At 55.7% G+C, this 18401-nt stretch overlaps 7 protein-coding genes across 7 annotated transcripts; 2 read left to right on the top strand and 5 right to left on the bottom strand.

Moving 5' to 3' along the window:
- Positions 1–11: 11 nt before the first annotated feature.
- On the bottom strand, positions 12–2355 carry B0H64DRAFT_477243 (aspartic peptidase domain-containing protein). Its single transcript, XM_062808192.1, has 3 exons — positions 1726–2355; positions 864–1646; positions 12–790 (listed from the first exon to the last, which is right to left on the bottom strand). Exons 1-3 carry the CDS (start codon positions 1914–1916, stop codon positions 52–54), a joined length of 1713 nt encoding a protein of 570 aa, XP_062657275.1. The 5' UTR covers positions 1917–2355; the 3' UTR covers positions 12–51.
- Positions 2356–2540: 185 nt separating this feature from the next.
- On the bottom strand, positions 2541–3743 carry B0H64DRAFT_405418 (uncharacterized protein; the record flags this gene model as incomplete). The annotated part of the gene is made up of 2 exons (XM_062804446.1): positions 3314–3743; positions 2541–3238 (listed from the first exon to the last, which is right to left on the bottom strand). Coding segments are annotated over exons 1-2 (737 nt in total), but the record flags the coding sequence as incomplete, so codon positions are not given.
- Positions 3744–3967: 224 nt separating this feature from the next.
- On the bottom strand, positions 3968–5165 carry B0H64DRAFT_346516 (uncharacterized protein). Its single transcript, XM_062801336.1, has 2 exons — positions 4817–5165; positions 3968–4717 (listed from the first exon to the last, which is right to left on the bottom strand). Exons 1-2 carry the CDS (start codon positions 4997–4999, stop codon positions 4115–4117), a joined length of 786 nt encoding a protein of 261 aa, XP_062657277.1. The 5' UTR covers positions 5000–5165; the 3' UTR covers positions 3968–4114.
- A 926-nt stretch (positions 5166–6091) lies between these two features.
- Positions 6092–7709, top strand: B0H64DRAFT_364605 (uncharacterized protein; the record flags this gene model as incomplete). Its single annotated transcript, XM_062801841.1, has 3 exons — positions 6092–6793; positions 6896–7015; positions 7178–7709. Exons 1-3 carry the CDS (start codon positions 6534–6536, stop codon positions 7707–7709), a joined length of 912 nt encoding a protein of 303 aa, XP_062657278.1. The 5' UTR covers positions 6092–6533.
- Positions 7710–9324: 1615 nt separating this feature from the next.
- Positions 9325–11260, top strand: B0H64DRAFT_405422 (uncharacterized protein). The gene is made up of 3 exons (XM_062804447.1): positions 9325–10088; positions 10176–10780; positions 10838–11260. The coding sequence occupies exons 1-3, from the start codon at positions 9544–9546 to the stop codon at positions 11050–11052; spliced, it is 1365 nt and encodes a 454-aa protein (XP_062657279.1). The 5' UTR covers positions 9325–9543; the 3' UTR covers positions 11053–11260.
- A 531-nt stretch (positions 11261–11791) lies between these two features.
- Positions 11792–14178, bottom strand: B0H64DRAFT_364609 (aspartic peptidase domain-containing protein; the record flags this gene model as incomplete). The annotated part of the gene is made up of 5 exons (XM_062801842.1): positions 11792–12446; positions 12672–12885; positions 12949–13389; positions 13462–13656; positions 13725–14178. The coding sequence occupies 5 exons, from the start codon at positions 14176–14178 to the stop codon at positions 11792–11794; spliced, it is 1959 nt and encodes a 652-aa protein (XP_062657280.1).
- A 1611-nt stretch (positions 14179–15789) lies between these two features.
- Positions 15790–18034, bottom strand: B0H64DRAFT_434880 (major facilitator superfamily domain-containing protein). The gene is made up of 3 exons (XM_062806106.1): positions 17548–18034; positions 16216–17473; positions 15790–16143 (listed from the first exon to the last, which is right to left on the bottom strand). The coding sequence occupies exons 1-3, from the start codon at positions 17567–17569 to the stop codon at positions 15918–15920; spliced, it is 1506 nt and encodes a 501-aa protein (XP_062657281.1). The 5' UTR covers positions 17570–18034; the 3' UTR covers positions 15790–15917.
- Between the last annotated feature and the right edge of the window lie 367 nt (positions 18035–18401).

Consider the following 18401-nt stretch of genomic DNA (forward strand, 5'->3'; position numbering starts at 1 on the left):
CAAAAGCTCATCCCCATTCACCCACTCGATACGTACTTAGCCCGGGTTAAGTCAATATCTCCCCTGGCCCCCGTATGGCAGCGCAGACCCATGTAGCTCATAGCCGGGAAAGTAGTCACCGTTGAGCTCTGGCCGGGGCCCCCCCGCGGCCAGTTCCGTGGCCGTGGATGAGCCCGCTATCTCTTTCGGCTCTGAACTGGGATATGGCGCTCTGACATCGTCTGGTAGGAAGCCGGCCGTCTCCATCCCTCGCTGTCGCCGGCGTCTGCAGAACAAAAATAGAACTAGGGCTACGATGCAAGCTAGACCTGCTGCACCACCCACGGCCGCCCCTACGATTGTACCAGTGCTCATGGTTATCTCGGGGGAAGACTCGCGGTTGCCCTGGTTGTCACTGCCACCGCCGCCGCCATCTCCACCGCCGCTGCCCTCTCCACTGTCCGTATTACCTCCGTCGGCGCTTCCGTTACCATCCCCGCTGCTCCCTGCATCACACTCTTGGTCGGTACCGGATACCGAAACTAGGCTACTTTTAGTGGATGGGTTGCCTTGCCACATGGTGAATGTTCCGGCGTCGTGGTCCACCATGAGATAGGCGGAAGTTAGAAAGTAGCGGCCGAGAGTCGATGGTTGGTTCCCGGTGACCCCGTATATAAGGAGGTCCTTTTTGGATTCGTCAATGATGCGGGAACCGTCGTCGGAATACGCGACTCGTGGAACGATGAACTGGTTGTTTGGCACGCGGACGCGCAGACCCGAAGACAGGACAAACGTTAGGTCACCATCATAGCTATGGCAAACCAGGATTAGTCCGTGCCATCACACCGACTGGGATAGAGGATCATTGGAAAATATGCACTTACCCTGAACCGGTTGCCGTCATGTTGAGCCCCGTAGAGAGCGCATGGAATGCAGTGGATGACAGGCCACCTTTGGACACCAAGCCTGTCCTCTTCCGCAAGTCGGTCACGATATCGGCCTGGGCTTCCCACAGGAGTTGCCGTTGTGGAACGATGCAAGACCTTACCGCGGAATTGGCGGACATGATACTCACGTCAGCTGCGTGTGGGAAGTTGGCGATGACATCCACGATGGTAACCTTCATGCCAGTCCAGCAGCCCATCGACTCGCTATAATCAAGTTTCTCCGTGAAGTTTCGCCCGATCACCTTCTCCTGATCGTACCCGCCGAGTACGATCGAGCCGTCCATGTCCGCGCTGCCCGTCCACATACGGCCCCAGAAAATGGACCACACCCGGGAAGGGATCTTGCGTGCCGCAACCAGGGCGTTGAGGTAGGTCGAGTTTGGCCCCAAACCGAGCGCATGAGCAACCGTAAATCCCCCGTCCCATTGAAACCGAGGGATTCCCACGGGAATCGTCACGGCGTCGTTGCCGCCGGCGGCAAAACTGTCCGTGCCAGCGAGGCTGGTGGATACAAGCCTTGGGATTCCTGATTCTGAGCCCTTCGTGCCGATCTCCACCGGGGCACCGCCTGCGCCGATAAGGTCTATTGTTTTGGTGAAGCTGGTAGATTCGGTTTCGAAGTAGTATCCACCGCGGCGAACACGACAAATATCTTCGTCATCGATTACATGCGTGCCGCAAAAGGACTGGTCGTCGTAAAGGTAGGTATTGTTTAAGTCTCTGGCCCCATGCGTTGTCAGTATCTATGTACAAAGATTTAATGCGCGGTAACAAGTTCGGGGGAGGGGCGAAATCTCACGGCCAAGGAAGCACGACAAGTTTCTGGGGCGGAGTGCCGATTTCCACCGGTATACCTCTCATAAGGGATCCAGGAACCCCAGGATCGACTTGAGTATCCGTAATGGGAAGCGTTAACGGCGAGGGTGGTTCGGGACACTCTGCCGCCAGCGACCACCCGGCCCAGGCGGCGATGATCACGCCCCATAACATTGCGGCTCGTCCTGAAAATGGTGATGGATAACTTGCGTTCACATTATGTTCAACAAGAACGAGAGAGAAGGGAGGTGGGACAAAAGGGAAAATGAAGAACCGACGCCCTTCTCTTCGGCCCCCAACTATCCCGCGGAAACCATGATATCCAACCGGGAAGAAAGAAATAGGAGGCCAAGACTGCGCCTGCCGCCCCCAGCATCCAGGGCAAGTTGATTGGTGAAATAAATTACATTGTCGCGTCTTCAAGCGCCCAACCTGACGGCGCAGCGACGACGATACCCACTTGGACTAACCGGTTTCGAGGAGAATCCCGGCCGCCCTTCTTGTTGAGCCCAATCTACCGGTCTGGGTCTGCGGCGATGTACACGACATTCGAGGGGATACCGTCTGATTATGACCAGTAACTTGTGGCCAACTGCAAGCCCAGTGGGAGAAGACCGCCCCCCCCCCCCCCCGGCGAGAGAATGGGTGGATTTGAGAGAGCCCCCGGGCGACCTTACCTGCATTGAGTTAGCCCCTGTGGATTTATGGGGTCGCTCACGATCAGTTGCGCCGTGACTTCGCCGCTGTGGTCAAGGCCAAGAGATCATCAGACAACCCCCCTTGCGCGAGATTCATGCCCTTGTTTCTTGGCGCCATGCCGAGAGTTAGCCGGTTGTGCTCGTTGTGGGAGCACGTGAGACATCCAGAGATGTCGACTTCGTACATGTCCCTGGCCCAAGACCAGGGTCTCGCCAGCTGAAGCCGGACTACCTCGGTACGGAGTATGAACCCGAACGGGATGTTGAGCTTATGGTGCGAGCATTCGAGGTTATAGACATTTCTCAATCACACTTCACTTAACTTGCTCCGAGTCAGGCTCCGACTCTCCACCAGCCTCGTCAGTCCCCTTCTCCTCGCCACCGTCGACCCTCAAAACAGATCGAATATCCTCACACCCGTCTACACGAGTCTGCAGTAACTCCTGGACAAACAATTCCCTCTTTTCCATGCGTATCTCGTCCGCCACTTCCCTCACCTCTTCCCTGTACCCAGGATGCGTGCAAATAAACACAAGGTCGGCGTAATCCCCCGGTTTCCCTCTCCCATACGACTGGAATTTGGCCTTAACCAAGGGGCCGATCTTGAGAAAGCGGACAGCGGTGGTGTGTCCTTGGATAATGTGGCGGAGCTCGGTTGCCGCGTTGAGGTCCATCGGCATACCGTGACCCTCGCTTTTCTGCCACTTGAGGTCGATCTGGACTTGCTGTTCCCCTACCCTAACAAACGTCCGGGCAACACCCCCCATCCAGGACATCTTGTTCCTCGGACGAGTGACTCTTTTGTGCGACAACAGGGGGGCGACGTCAGCGCCGGTCATAGAACGTGCGAGGGAAGGGAATATGAGGGTTTACCGTTCGTCATGGTCCAGGAAGTCCAAGGTCGTTTGCAGGCTCTGGGACCCGGTCACTGCCAAGTCCACATCGTCGGTCGTGCGACCAGAGCCGCGGAGATAAAAGTTCATGCCTCCCATTAAACCGTATGGGAGTTGGTGATGGTTGAATATGTCGGCAATGGTTTGAAGAGCCTCAATCTGCTGGCTTACGGTAGCCTCGGTGGCAACCTCTTCCAACTCGTCGAGGTCGGCGGGGGGGTAGTATTGGCAAGACATGTTGAACTTCGAAAATCCCGACCTTCTGTGAATGGGGAAAGAGAATGGCGATAGGTAGTAAGCAAGCGGGGCAGCTCACTGGTCGGAGGGTCTCGCGAGTGCTGTCTAGGATATGTCCGTCTTGAAACAATGGGGGAGGGGGGACGTTTCCGCGCGCTTTGGAGGGGCACAGCACGGCAGGTTTACCCCTGGGTGGCCCCAGGGTTGGCCCGACACGCGTTGGGACAGACGGAAGACGACCAATGGAGCTTCTCCTTTTAGGAAAAACATGTGCTGCGCCCCAGCTTAAGGTGTGGCGAGGCGGCACCGCGACCACTTACGAACAGGACGCCGCTTGTGTTGGAAGTTGGGATGGTTCCCTTTCCGGGTTAGGAATTTGGCACCAAGAAGACGAATTGACAAGAATGACAGCGTGTGTATATACCTCACATAATAGCAGACAATTGTTCCTCTTGCCACCCTAATATGACTGGGGGTGTTGAATCGAGAGAAGTTATGAACTGCACAGGTGATCACAAGAGGCCTTTTTGTAATACAGCACCGTCTAGACTGGACGGTCTTTGGTCCTAGGATCCTCCGGAGATTTGATTCTCCTCCAGCGGGTGAAGTAACGGCCCTGCTTCATGGGTTCGATACGCCTTTCCTTTGCTTCCTTACTTGCCATCTCGTCCCACAGCTCCTCCAGAGGTTGCGGTGAAAGAAAGCCATACCGCCCGCTATCAGCCATGGCCTGTTCGTTCCTACGTTCGATGAACGCAGCACCCTGCTCCTGAAGCGTTGCGAAGCCAATATTTTCAGCTCCCCAGTCAACGGTGAGGTCCATACCGTCGATGAAATCAGCGATGTCGGCGACCATCTGCTGCAAGAGGAGCGAGCGAGAAAACTGGACCAAGGCCGCATACGGGACGCCGTTTCTGCTTTTCTCGACGTGACTGGCGATCGACGGGTCGACAAAGCAGTCGGACGATGGCACCAGGATAAACCAGAAATTGTAACCCTTTAGGCGGAAGCAGGGGAAGGCATGGCGCCGAGACCAGGGTACGGGATAGGGGCCTTGGGCAACTTCGTACTTCGCTCCATCGGCGGCGGAGAGAAGAAGATGGCGGGCTTCCTCCAGCTTGTTATCGGGGATACAAAGGTCCCATTCCTATCTCTCGGTCAGCGAGTGAAATGTATTTGGTACGACGCCGCAACCACCACTGCCGAGATGGCATTTGTCTTGCGTGCGAGTCATGGATGGACTCACATCAGTTACTCTGGCGGCCCCGTAGTAGCGCAATGCCTTCACTCCGATTACGCATGATGGAACATTGGCGTCTTGCAGTTGACTGACCACCGCTAAAATCTCACTGACACCCTGCAGGCTTGTTTCTTCACCAGAATAATCTCGAAGGCCGGGTAATGCAGGGTGGTCATCCACGTTCGACATCCTGAAGGTCCTCTGCAACAAGAGCAAAAAATGAGCCCGAGATGGATCCAACGACGCCCGAGGGCGCTGGACAGGCGCGGTGATAGTAAGGGTTGGTTATTAATTGACTCGCGCGACTTGGTGCAGTTGGTGGGTGCAGGAAGACATGAAGTGGCAAAACTGGGACGGTGACGGTTAAAAGATTCCGTTGGAGTGGGAAAGGCCGGTCCGGTTGCGACACCACTGGAGTTCGCGGCACTGCAATGGGCCTGGCCCACGGGCCGGGGCGCAGCCGGGGCGTCCGGCAGAGGAAGTGCCACTCAACTTGTGCCTCCTCCAACTCCCAAGGGGAAGGGATTCCGTCCTGGGGCCGCACACACTGGCCTAGGTACCCATGTACCTACCTAGGTAGGTAGGTAGGGGGCCAACCAGCCACACCTGGTATTCTGTATAAATAACCCTGCCAAAGGAATTGGGCTGCCAACTACCCTTGTTTTGCTAGAAGAGTTCAGATTATTGCCCTATTTTTCTACCGGGTAATTATACTTATCAGGTAACAAGGGTGATTTGTTAGGTGGCTGGCCCACTCACAGAATCATCCTTTGCATGTGCCCTCACAACTCACTCTCCGATTGCTTTGCCAGCTCCTCAAGGTCGCCGACAGGTCCCTCATTCCGCCCGCAATCCAACCACTTTCTAACAATGTGATTGGACTAAATACCCATCAGAAGAGGCGGGAAATTCCATCAATAGTTTGATACCGACCTGGCTTGTAGCCACCTCGTTCAGCCTCCCCATGGCATCAAGAGAACAGGGCATCGCCATGCAGATGGTACAGTTGTGCCGCCGGCAGCCCGGGCCTTCGATTGCGGCCTCGAGAAGAGTGTTTTCCAAGACGGGTTCGATTCTGGCTAATCCATCCGCTCCGGAAATAGCGCCCGGGCAGCTTTGGGTGACCACGCGACGTGCCATGGCCGCCAGTGAAGCCCGGGACCTTTCGTCCTACTGTCCATGTTTGTACCACGCCAATAACGTCGCAGGCCGGCGTAGGTGTGTTTCTCAAGGACCTCTTGTTGAGACGTTACCACCGCTCGAGACCCTTTCCGAGACTGACCTCGCGCTCCCCATTGGGTTTCCATTGTCCGGGATTTGTAACGCCTATTAGTGTGAGTCTCGCAGCAAACGGTGAGGACAGGAGGTGGCGGCCCGCTTGGGGACTGCAACAAGAACGCGACCCAGGTTCTCGAGTATAAGGCCTTGTCCATGAAGCAGCGATGGATGCTCAACCTAGACCATGCTTGCATTCCCGGCCATATCGGTGAACTTCAACACAAGGCACAACCTCGACCCTGCTTGGTAGGCCATTATTGTGTATAAGGAGAAGGTCTGCCGGTTGCCCTTCGGCTCAAGGACCCAGTCAAACGCACCTACTCAATCCTATCATTGCTGAGCTGGCTCTCGGTTTTTTGCTCCCGTTTTTAATATCTCTTTGCCTCGTACATCCCCTCTCTCCCCTATACTTAACACACCGGACCGTTGACCTTCATTCCAAAAGATGCCGTGTCGGCATTACAATACTCATGGTGAGCTTACGGAGCTCGAAGAACAGGCCGAGAGCGCCAGTGGCCGGCATCAGACAACTGCACTCGGGATCATCGCATCCATCTTCAACAATGCCGGACTGGCGTACGCTTTAATGGGTGGTATGAACTTCTACCTGCGTGGATCGGGCCGAACGACGCAGGACGTCGACCTTGCCGTCAACAGAAGGCCTTCTCTGGGACATATCTTGGACTTGCTGAACAACGAGAGCCGGTATACCTTTTGTCATCATCCCCTCATTCCCAAACTTTGTGTTGGTATTTGGCGAATCGATACTGACGCCAGGCCACTGGCCAAACCATACAGTGTCACCAGACCGGGACCTAATTCGAGAATGCTTTGGGCCTCTGGGGTCGCCCGTATCTTTGTCCGAGTCAACAGCCACGTCGTTCAGTTGGACCTCAAGTCGCAAAGCGCCGAGGGCCATGGCATGCCGTCGAACCTGGACGCGGCCACGGAGTTTCGTCCAGTCGGACGCGACGGCGTTAGTGTCAGTTTCCTAACCGTTGGCCCCCTGGTTAGGGCAAAGTTTCAGTCTTACGGCCGGGGGTTTCCTGGGGATTACACAGATCTGCATTTCATCTGCCGAGACCGAAGATACGCCCCAGCGGTGAGGGAGATTGCTGACCGATTGAGTTATAACAAACGATGCGAGTTCGCCGAGGAAGTCGGAGAGCGAAACCCAGAGGACGAAGAGATAGTCATTTGGGCTATGAAGCTTGATCGGAGCCCGAGCCCCGAGAGCGATGGTGGATCCCAGGGTCGCAGCACCCATGGTGGTCATGGGGGTGGTAACACGCACCATGACAGTCGAGACAGCCGCGACAATCGTCACAATCGTGACACCCGTGCCACCCGTGAGCGCCGAGGAGATCCCCGGGAGTCAGGATCTGGCGGCCACGGCGTCAGGGAACGTCGACCCGCGGCCATTCCCAGCTCGAGAAGACCGACTTCTGGCCGTGGTAGTGACGAGTTGACTTCGAGAATGCAACGTATGCACGTCTCATCAGGAGCATCAGGCCCTAGGGCCGAGCCCCGTCCATTATCCACGACAATTGATAGCTACGACCGACCAGCCCCCGAGCCTCAAAGAAGAAGAAGGACCGGGGGAAGGTCTGAATATAACTGATCGAACTCGAATGTTGGCTGCTGGCCAGTTGTGACCGTGTGGGGTTCTTTGGCTATCTGGATCAAAGAAAATGTGAATAAAGCGTGCGAACTGGATAGGTTATTGCGCTGGACGCTGCCTAGAGCTCATGTGCCTGATTGATAGTTTCACACTATGAGCTCATATTCTATGCCGTCCTTTCACCTTAGACTGTTGTACCAGATTCCGTATTTGAGGACCTCCTATCCAACAGTTGGTGGTAAGATTTGTAATTTGTTTATAAACGGGCCAGCGGGTTAATTGTGCCTAGTGCCGCGCACCTCACATCCTGACAGGGAGAGCGGGTAGGGAAGATAATGTACATACCTATAGGTAGCTATTTGAGCGCTGAAGCTGCATATGATCAATTCATTGGTAAACCTACATCACAGATCTGCCCGTAATGGCAACTTGAAGAAACAAAGTAAAGTAGCAGATAACATCAGCCCAGCTGAAACTAAATTATCTCTAGTCAATCTCATGGTACAACTATCCTTCTAAAAGGAACAAGCCAACACAAAACAAAAGGGTACACCCTTAGTCCTGTCGAGTTTATCCCCTCCTATCAGAGCATGATCGAAGCCGGCGGTGTATGCCTCATTTCCTCCGAGTCTTCATACTGGAAGTAGGTACCTGTGGCCACTCTGCGGGAGTCATTAGGTACTAGGTAGGACGATAGTTCCCGGTAGCGTTACTCGTCACGACTCACTGGTCCCCTGGTTCCGGTCCCCGGTCATTTACATTTTTCAGTTCCACCACCTCCATCCTTGCACATGGCTCGATTCAGGGCGGGCACGGAATGTCGCTGCTCAAGTGCTAGGTTCGAAACGTTATCGTTTCGACATAGTAGAACCGCGACAGATAGGTAGACAAACTTGACAAAGTGGTAAGTTTCTCGTCTAAGTAATAGTTTCGTATTGTTGGCTTGTGGAAAATGAGAATACCGGCTTCGTCCACTGGATCAGGTGCCTGTATACATATATAATATGTTCAGGCTGTGGCAACCCCGGATTTTCCCTCTTAGTGACGCGCGTCTCGCTGTGTAGTGTCACCGCCTGGTCGTCTTAACATGCGTACGCGGCTTGCGCAACACTTTCTGATTTCTGAGGGAAAACAGGAGGAGAAAAAGGTACCAAGAGCTATATTAGCCGGTCCACCGAAGACACGCACCTGCATATATGCTCGAGCATATAAATCCAAATACGTAGAATCCGAATCTCCTACAGAATTGATAATACGGGTAATGCGCGTTGAAGCATCGATAGGTAGGTAGATTGTTGTTTTTCTTCTTGTTATTCCGACGGCTCGAAGATGTCTTGGCGAGGGTTGGCGGAATTCGACCTTTTTTTTTTTTTTTGAATCCAACACCACCTCAACGCGTGTTATCCGTATTATGAACGAATTCGAAATTTGAATCCTACATGTTTAGATATATACCTTAATGTATATGCGTGGCTTGTGTCTTTGGTGGGTTGGTCGATATCGATAGTTGGATAGGTAGTTTTCGCCGGTTTCTGCTTTTCTGGCACTCGTTTCCAAAAATAGACCGTTTTCGTCTCGCGAAGCACGAAGACGAACTGGCATTTGCACCACACAGCGACCGACCTCAAAAGGCAGCCTCAGCGGCGCAACTGTTAAAGGTACCTACCTAGCCACTCAAACGGGTACATTTCAGCATTTCCGACACGTTGAGTAATTCTAGGTACCTATCCATGCTATAACTTCTGTTTGGTCATTTAAGCCACAACTGCCGCTCCAACCTGAACAAACTGCGACATCAATCGTCGTTGACGAGACAGCCGTGGTCACCTCTCCGATGCCGCCCAGGATCTTCAACGATGTGCATTTCCAACACTGGGAACCCCCGGTGCTCGGGGATACAACATGGGGTCTATTTCCCCGTCTCCCCCCCGAGCTGCGCCTGCACGTCTGGCTGGTTTACCTCCGGCGGTACCGCATGATCGAGCTCAACATCTGTCGCGCCGCCGACGAGGATGCCACGACGTATCCCGGCAATGGTTTCCATTCCCGATACTACACAAACCGTAACGCCTATGGCAACATTGTCAGCGGTCGGGACTATATGCTGAGCTGGAACGGCCGTCGTCGAGGCCATCCTGGATCCTATAGCCCGTTGCTATGGGTGAACCAGGAATCGAGGCGGGCCACGCTGGTCTTCTACCGCGTGAAGTTGCCTTTCTTTGGGCTGCTTAGGGAGCAGGTCCTGTACCTTAACCCAGAGTACGATGTTGTGTCGATTCACCCCCGATGGGACCAGGTCGGCAGCGCCGACTTTGACCCCCTTACTCTGCTAGCTGACCTGCTACACGATGTCAAGGCTTATGACCGCATGGGCCAAGGGTATGTGTGCATATATTTCCATAGCCTTAGGCACCGAAGTACCTCACCTTTTTACCCTTTGCGTTGCTAACGTCCCAACGATGATAGCGTTGCGCACCTCGCACTGAACAAAGACTTCTTTTGGTTAAACATGATGGGATTTGGTTCCTTACCTTTTCAACTGACCCCAGACGCGCTCCACCCGGTAGCCGCGGCATCGTTTACCGACATCCTCCGGCGGCGGCTGCGCTCCGTGCTCTTTGTCATTCGTTTCCGGTCGTGTTACCGGGGCCTGGGCGAATTCCCCGCGCGCCAGGGATATCAATACCACTTCGCGCAGACTTTTCCCCTCGGCCGACGAAACCACCCGGCTGGGGCCTTCCACTGGCTCGACGCCGATCCGCGGCCCGGCGTGGACATCGACATCCGCCAGCTGCCGCTCGGCGGGGACCCGCGCGTGCTCGGCCGCGGCTGGAAGCAGTTAGAGCAAGCCTTTGGAGTCACCAGACCTGCGCAGGACCAACAACATGACGGGGAGGCGCGTGGCGAGGGCGGCAATGCCGGGCTGCGCCTCTACGTCTGCCCTAGGGTCACCTGGCCCAAGTACGAGCGGGCGGACCTGCTTGCGCTGAACATAGCGGCAACGCAGCCGCAGGAGGGGCACTCAGAAGAAGAGGACGATGAGGAAGGGCCGCGGGCGGACCTAGCGAGACACCTGCGCGATGAAGTCGACAACTGGAAGCGGAGCCGCACGTGGATCAACAACGCCTACCTCAGGTCCTTCCCAAACGACCCACTGGTGCCAGTGCCTAGACATGGTGATGTGGTGGATGCCGAGATGTTTGCGAGGATGGAGCGGTTGCCGTGCACGGCCATTGGCATGTGGCTATTCCCGGCCGAGGCATTTAATGAGCCGACCGTTCCGCACCGGTCCTGCTTTGACGCGTCGGCGGTTCGGCCAGGGTTGATTCTGTTCGACCTTTGACGGGACCGGGGGTGAACTTCAATGATCGCGGGCATAAGGCGGGATGTAGGGCGCCAAGACACTGGACCGGACTTGCTCAAGTTGAAGCTTTGAGCGGTCATCCCGACATAATGTGCGAAGGAGTTCCCTTGCTGCGTTGCCACGCTCATGATGTAATTACTTCACTTTTTAAGTCTGAGACATTCCTAGAATCCCCTAGTTTTCTCCACCAACGCCCCGCTGCTTCGTATTCCAACGCTAGGAAACAGGTCTTCCTCGAACAACCCAACATCGTCGAGGTCAGGACCGTCTTCTTCTCGCATACACCCTCGGGCAGAAGTGGTCACAAAAGTCGGCTTACCCATAGGACAAGCTACTCCGTGACCGCGAGCACTGTTACCGTGGCGAAGGGAATGACCATTGCCATGGCTATATATAGGCCTGTGTGGAGGTCGAGCGCGCGTGCAGTTCGTCGGCGAGGAAGGTCAATTCCAGCCGTCGGCCTCGACTCAACTGCAGAAAAGTTAAGACCGGCCCCGAACAAATATCATCATTGGTGTGTTGGAAAGAAGGTCGTTGATGAAAGTACGATGTTACATTAGCTGTTGCATCCGAGGGAGATAGAATAAACTTAATAAAGAACGGCCCAAAACTGAGCGTCTGACGGGGGTTCAAATAAAAGAAACAATACACCAAGGTCCATCATTAGGTACATACTCCAACATTACCAACTACCCGGTCTCCATGTAGGTACACAAAATCACAACCCCAGCACTCCCACCGCCACCACGATCCCAAACACCCCCCAACCTTTGAGCACTTGAACAGCACCAGCGCTACCAGTAACCACCCCACCCGTCGGCTTCACCCCACCCGTCGGTTTCACCCCGCCAGCCGTGACAGTTCCATTCCCACCACCCCCACCCCCAACCGGACAGCCAACGCACCCAGCCGTCGGCACCGCCGTCACCAGCGTCGTCACCTTAGCACCCCCAGGCCCGCACTGCGCGCAAACGGTCGGCCCCGCTGCACCCGGCGTGCAGCCCGGCACGCCCCGGGGAGTAGTTCGCTGGGCGGGCGGCAGCGGTGACACGGTGACGGTGAAGTCGGTGGTCTGGGTGTGGGCGGGCGGGCAGGCGGCGGAAGGGGAAAAGGAGGCGCAAGGGAGGGTTTGGTGGATGGTGTAGGTGGCGGTGGTTTCGGGGCAGATGACCGTGGTGGCGGTGATGATTTCGGTGGTCAGGTGGTGCAGTGGGCAGTCGGGAACGGTGGGCGGGCAGGAGGTGACGGTGTAGGTGGTGGAGGTGGTTGTGGTTATTGTGCTGCGGCTGATGGTAGACGAGGAGGTCGTGATGGGGGCTGTGGGTGTGCCTGTGGTAGTGGTGGACGGGGGCGCCGTAGTGGATGACTCGAAGCTGTCGGTTGATGCGGCGGTGGATGATGCGGGGTTGGATGTTGTGGATGACTCGGTGGCTGTGGAAGAGGGAGAGTCTACGGTCGATGACTCCGAAGCAGTTGACGACTCGGTGGTGGTCTCGGTGGGTATCTCGGTGGATGACTCGCTGGTCGTGACTGACGTGGTATCAGGAGCAACGGTCGTGGATATCTGGGGTTCAGTGGTCGATGTCGACTCCGCGGACGAGGTCGATGTACTTGTGGAAGTTGAGGTCGTCGATGTCGAAGTCGGCGTCGTTTGGCCGCATCCACCAACAGACGGAACTGCATCAGGGCCGTTTCCAATGGGAATGAGCTCCGAGCCGCAATCATCAGACTGGCCCAAGTGGATCATGCGGTTGTCCCAGTCATAGACAACATACGCAGCGCGAAGGAATGTATCGCCAAGTACAGGGAAGTCTGTGGTCACAAGGTAAGCCTCTGGAATAACCACCCGTATCGAGAATCACCGGCTGCACTCACCATCGGTAAAGGCACCCAAGACGCAGAGGTCAGAGTCAGGAACATGCCAAACGAAGTCATAGTACGGCACATTAATGACCTTGGCGCCAAATGTGAAGTCAAGGGAACCCCCCTGGCCAGGATCCAGGCAGTCGACCACATACAAATCGGCGTCTGCGATATATTCGGCAGACGGGAAGGCAGAGACAAGGTTTTGCATGATGGGTGCGGGCAGGGCGCTGAGAGTATATCCGCTGTCCAGCAAGAAAGCCTGACCCTCGCCACCGTTGGGCGTGCTGTACACGGTGACAACGTTACCGTCTGGCTGGTTGACCGAGATACCGTTGAGGTAGACCCAGAACCTGGTAAGGCCGTCGGGTGACTGTGCGGCGGGGATGATGGGACGTTTGATGAGGGTACCTGAGTACTTCTTGGTGTCGATTCCGCCGAAGATTACGGATCCTGTTCGGTTGCGGGGATGGTTAGTTATACCGACCAATTTAGACGACAATGTAATAGGCATGTCAGGCTTACCCCGTGCGCTATCAAAACCCCTCAGGTCCATGCTAAAGGCTCTGCTGTTGGTGAGTCCCTGCTGGGCCAAAGAGTCAACGACCAGGGGATAACCGTTCTCCCACCCCTCGAGTGACGGCCCGGCGCCCATGAGGCCGACGACCGCGTGGGCGCTGTCGAACGCGGCGCCAAAGATCTGTTGTGTGATTCTAGCCGCTGGAAACAACGGGCATCAGTTCACACCGCCCAATCACTATACCAAGCAGAAGATGTGTAAAACTTACACCCAATGCCGACGTAGTCGGCAATGTACTCAAAGTCAGCGTAGCCGGTCCCGTAGGTGACATGACCCTGCTCGCCAAGGTCCACCAAGGTAGAAGACTCGGTGAAGCGTGGTTGTGCATTGCAGAAGTCGGGGGTCGTGGACTTGGAACAAACGGGATTCACCCAAAGCTCGGACGAGCCGGTGTCGAACTGGACAGGAACCGTTTGGCCCGGTGTGCCGAGGGTAACCTCGATAGTGTAAAGGGTGCCGGAGCGCTGACCAAGGCTGCCGGTATCGATTTGTCTCTTAGTGAAGTTGGAGTGTTTGCCAAAAATAGGACCTCCTTGTTTGGGGATGACGGGATATCGAATGAGTCCGTCTTGTTGAACCATGCGGTTGTCGTCAGGAATGGTCAAGGCAGCACCAAGTATGGCTGCCGGCAGTAGAGCCGCGGTGTAACGAGCGAAGGACATAGTCAGAGAATGAGCGACGAACAATGAATGACAGGCTAAATGAGTGACAAATCACCGGAGCAGACGATAACTTCCTTGCCCAAGAAACGGTCTGATGGATGGAGGGGAGCCTCGGAGCTTAGTTACCCTCAGGGGTATTTATGGCATGCCTCGTAACAAGGTGACATCCGCCTTGATCGAGCAAACGCCCAACTCAATGCGGCTCAACCATTTTGGTCTTCAGCTGTGCTTGGGCCCGTCACGGTGGAAATTATTCAGTTTTGCATTAGTCCAATCGTAGCGCTTCAAACAAAGGTGCAGGATCCCGGGACTCAGCCGTCGAGCGCTATTTACGCCTCGTCCGAGTATTGGGGACGCACGAGGCATCAAAGACATGGGTGGAGGCGCGCCTCATCTGCACTTGTTGCCAATTCCTGGAAACTCGGTGTGGAAGGCACTGCAGAAGCCCATTCAACGCCGCAGAGGCGGCCTATTTGGGCGGCAAGTGTTATGCAGAACCACCTCGCCTACTTCATTCCTCATACCAGTTGGCTGCTTTTAGCATTGGAGGCTGGAGACTCATGCAGGTACGAGATGGCCAAATCCTTGAGCCGCGTTATCCATGAGGAGGGTGGTGGGCACATTCGTTTGTCGAAGGCGACCACGAAAGGATCGGATGAGATGAAGCCTCGCAGTTCCTTTGCCTAGTCGGCTGAACCTTGAAACTATTAATGTGGAATACAAAACTCACTTGCGAACTGGTGTTAATCGCACACTCCCTCTCACCTACCACCCAATATGCATCGACCGATTGGCGTTAGCGGCTCAACGAGGCGTGTGAATCTCGCTTCGGGTGCCGCTGAGCACGAAACAGCATTGCTGCCTCGAGGCGCGGGGTTGAAAGGTACCTAGGTACCTATTACAGCATTTCGACTTCAGCCGTCGGACGGAGAGGAAGCTGTGCTGTCGTTTAACGTGGCCTATCAACTGTCCGTCCCATGCAAGCGCCCCCGTCTTTCACAGCATGGACCAACTGGCGTATCCTTTTTGGGGCCACTCCGCGATTCCGACCGTCCTCCCGGGCTTTTGTGAGGTTATTAATAAGTATCCCGTTATTGGACTTTTAATGCGGGAGTGTTAATGAATGCCGTTATCTGTGTAGGATATTTCCCGTGCCTCGTTTGTGGCCAGCCAAACATTCGACGCGTATCTCCTTCTCCAACTGCCGGTCTTTTGGACTCTCGCCCCGAACTTGTGCTCTCCATCTTACACTTCTCCAACCTCCCAGATGCCGAATGCCGGGGACGAAGGTCCACTTCCCCGGATCTGTGTTCTAAATGTCTTAGTTCCGATCGTTCCACCGCTCCACAGTCCCAGGTTCGAGCTCCGACGAAAGAACTACCGAATCCACCTCGGCCAGGCTAAGCTTGTTGGAGTTCGACTACTCTAACCCGGCCCGCAGAGGTCGACAACCCCGTTGCTCGGGTTCAATTCAGGGGAGACAACGAAATGGGGCTCCGGGTTAGGGTTCTGTGTGGTGCAAGTCCTCTGATGCAGTTCGGGCTTGGGGCTGGGTGCCCAGTCCTCCCCCCCCCCTTCTGCTTCTGAAAACACATTGCGGCACAAGTAGATCGGAGCTAAAACTTGATAGTTGATATCAACCTATCGGCCGGAAGTGTCTTAGGGCAAACCGTGGCAAAATCCCCTCCAACCCATGTTCCCAGACACGAAACCCTGACCGCCCGCTTTCTTCACACCAATCAAGTCCAATACCGGAAGCTCGGGTGCTTGCCTCCCAGGTTATCCTTCTCTTGATCGGTCAAGCCTTCAAGACGGTAATCCCGCTTGCCAGCGGCCCTTGCATTGTTCTCATACATGCAGTAGAAGATGCCGAAGATGGCCAGGAGAACAGCCCCAATCTGGCCCCCCAGATTAATGCTGTGCCCTGTAGAGTACTTTGGCGCGTCGCTTTTCGTGTATGTCCATCTGTAGCAGGTGCTTTAGCAAGGCTGCGGCTAGGGTGGGGCGAGGGAATGGGGGAAGGGGATGCCAACTTACGTTGCTACGATACCACCGATGGTGCCGAGCGTCACCACATAACCTGAGCTCACAGCACGAACCGACGGACTGCCGGAATTATTAATTGCCCACGCTAGGAAGCCTGGCCCGCCTGGGAACGCTCCGACGGTTACAAAGTAGATAGCCATGTAGCGAATGTTTGGTTCTTCGACCCAGCGAAGGATGGCGAACCCGATCACGGCCAGGCAGGAAAAAGCGGCGAGCCAGATGCCGCGTTGGTGGGTTTTATCACTACCATATGCAACGGCAATGGCGACCAAGCAGGCGGCAACATACGGGGGGACGGAGTACAGCTGGGCTTTGGTGTCGGTCCACCCGAGGTCCCTTAGAATGGTGGGCATGAAGACCGACAGGCCCTGGACGGTGATGTTGATGAGAAAGAAGCCTAGGGCGCACGTGTAGTTGTGGACGGAGAGGACAGCGTGTTTTATATCCTTCCACGTCACCTTGGCCGCCGGGTCGGCCTTGTTCTCGCGGATGAGGCGCTCGGCTGCGATGCGACGTTGGCGCGGCGTTAAGAAGCGGGCTTCGCCCGGCGTTGTGGGCATCCAGATGGGCGCAGCAAGGCCAACGAGGATGGTAACGATGCCCTCAAAGAAGAAGATGTTGCGCCAGCGGGACATGCGCATCGAGGCAACCCCCCATTCCGGGATTCTCGACAGGCCTGTGGCCAACAGACCGCCGAAGGCTCCGGCAATGGATGCGGCCGAAACGTAAATGCCCATGCGGAAGAGCAGCTCGTTGCGCTTGTAGAAGCAGCTGAGGAAGAAGGCCAACCCGGGGAACGCGCCACCTTCAAACACACCCAAAAATACCCGGACGACCATGAGGCCCGCGAAGTCATGGACAAAGGCGGTGCATAGCGAGACTAGTCCGAAGCCGCAGACGAGGAAGGGTAGGTAGTAGCGAGGGCCGACGTGTTTTAGGATGATGTTGCTGGGTACCTCGACGAGCAAATAGACGATGTAGAAGATGGAAAGCGCCCAGTTGAATCGCACGCCCTGATCTAGCGCGAGATCCGCCGACAGTCCTTGGATGCTAGCATTACCGATGTTGATGCGGTCGAGGAAGCACAGCATGTACAGCAGCGTCACCAAGGGCACCGTGTGCCAGTCGATCCTGCGCCGTAGCACCCGCTCTTCCTCCTCGGTCCACTCAAGCTCCGAGTCAGGCACGCTGGCGTCTGAGAGGTCGCCATCCTTAGACGAGTTGACGCGAGCCTGTTCGGCTTGCTGGGCTGGGAGAGGCGGCGGTGTGTCAGTGTGGAGCACGACTTGGCACTGAGGAGTGTTTGTTTCGGTCGTCACTTACCAATCTCCTTCTCCGAGTCCATCTTGGCGGGGATCCGTTATAGGGGGTGCCCCTGAATGGACAGTCGGCGTGACGGCGAACAAAAGAGTCGGAGACCGCGCCCGTGATCAGATCAGTGAGTATAAAAACCACAACGCCGCGAGAAAAAGAAGATGAGTGGGGAGGGCCTGCATTTTTCACGACGCGACCAGGGACGCTGCACGTGGTTTAAGACTGTTCTCGAGCGGGTGGTATCGCAGGGTCCCCATCACGCCGTCCCAAACCCCCGCTCATTCCCTCAACCCTGCGAGCTTGGTTCAGCCGAGTGGAACCTGCGGGCGGATCCAATGTGGTACCGGTTGAGTACAACCGGGGAGACGGGAAAAGACCTGAAAGACAAGCTCAGGAGAGCACCGGGGGCGGTGGATGGCCAAAGCGGCCGACGTTCCTTCACAGGAGAGACACGCACGATCCTGTTGGCCAGCGTGGACGTAATCCTGGCTCACTCGCGAACAAGCTGCAGATTGTCGGACTCGGCAGATAGAAATGGGCCCACTGGCTGCCCAGGACATTTGCCAAAACTCCGACGCCAAGCTCTGCCGAGAACATTGAAAATGCGGGGGAGGCAAGGTCAAGGGTGTGGAGGACAGGGGAGAGCAAACGTTCCCGGGCCATGGGGCCCAGCGAGACGTAAGCAAGAGAGGCACGCTTGTCGTGCTCGCCAAGTTCGAGCCAAGTTATCCGCTCCCACAGTGCCCAGTACACGTAGACTTAGGCAGATCTCGACCGAAGGACTCGGCGGAATTCGATTCAGGTGAGTTTCGCCTAGCCGGGCTCGACTCACATGGAGTGATCAGCTGAGCTCAGCCCTGCCA

The sequence above is a fragment of the Chaetomium fimeti genome (genome assembly GCF_033439085.1).
Source record: "Chaetomium fimeti strain CBS 168.71 chromosome Unknown B0H64scaffold_6, whole genome shotgun sequence".
NCBI classification, from domain to species: domain Eukaryota; kingdom Fungi; phylum Ascomycota; class Sordariomycetes; order Sordariales; family Chaetomiaceae; genus Chaetomium; species Chaetomium fimeti.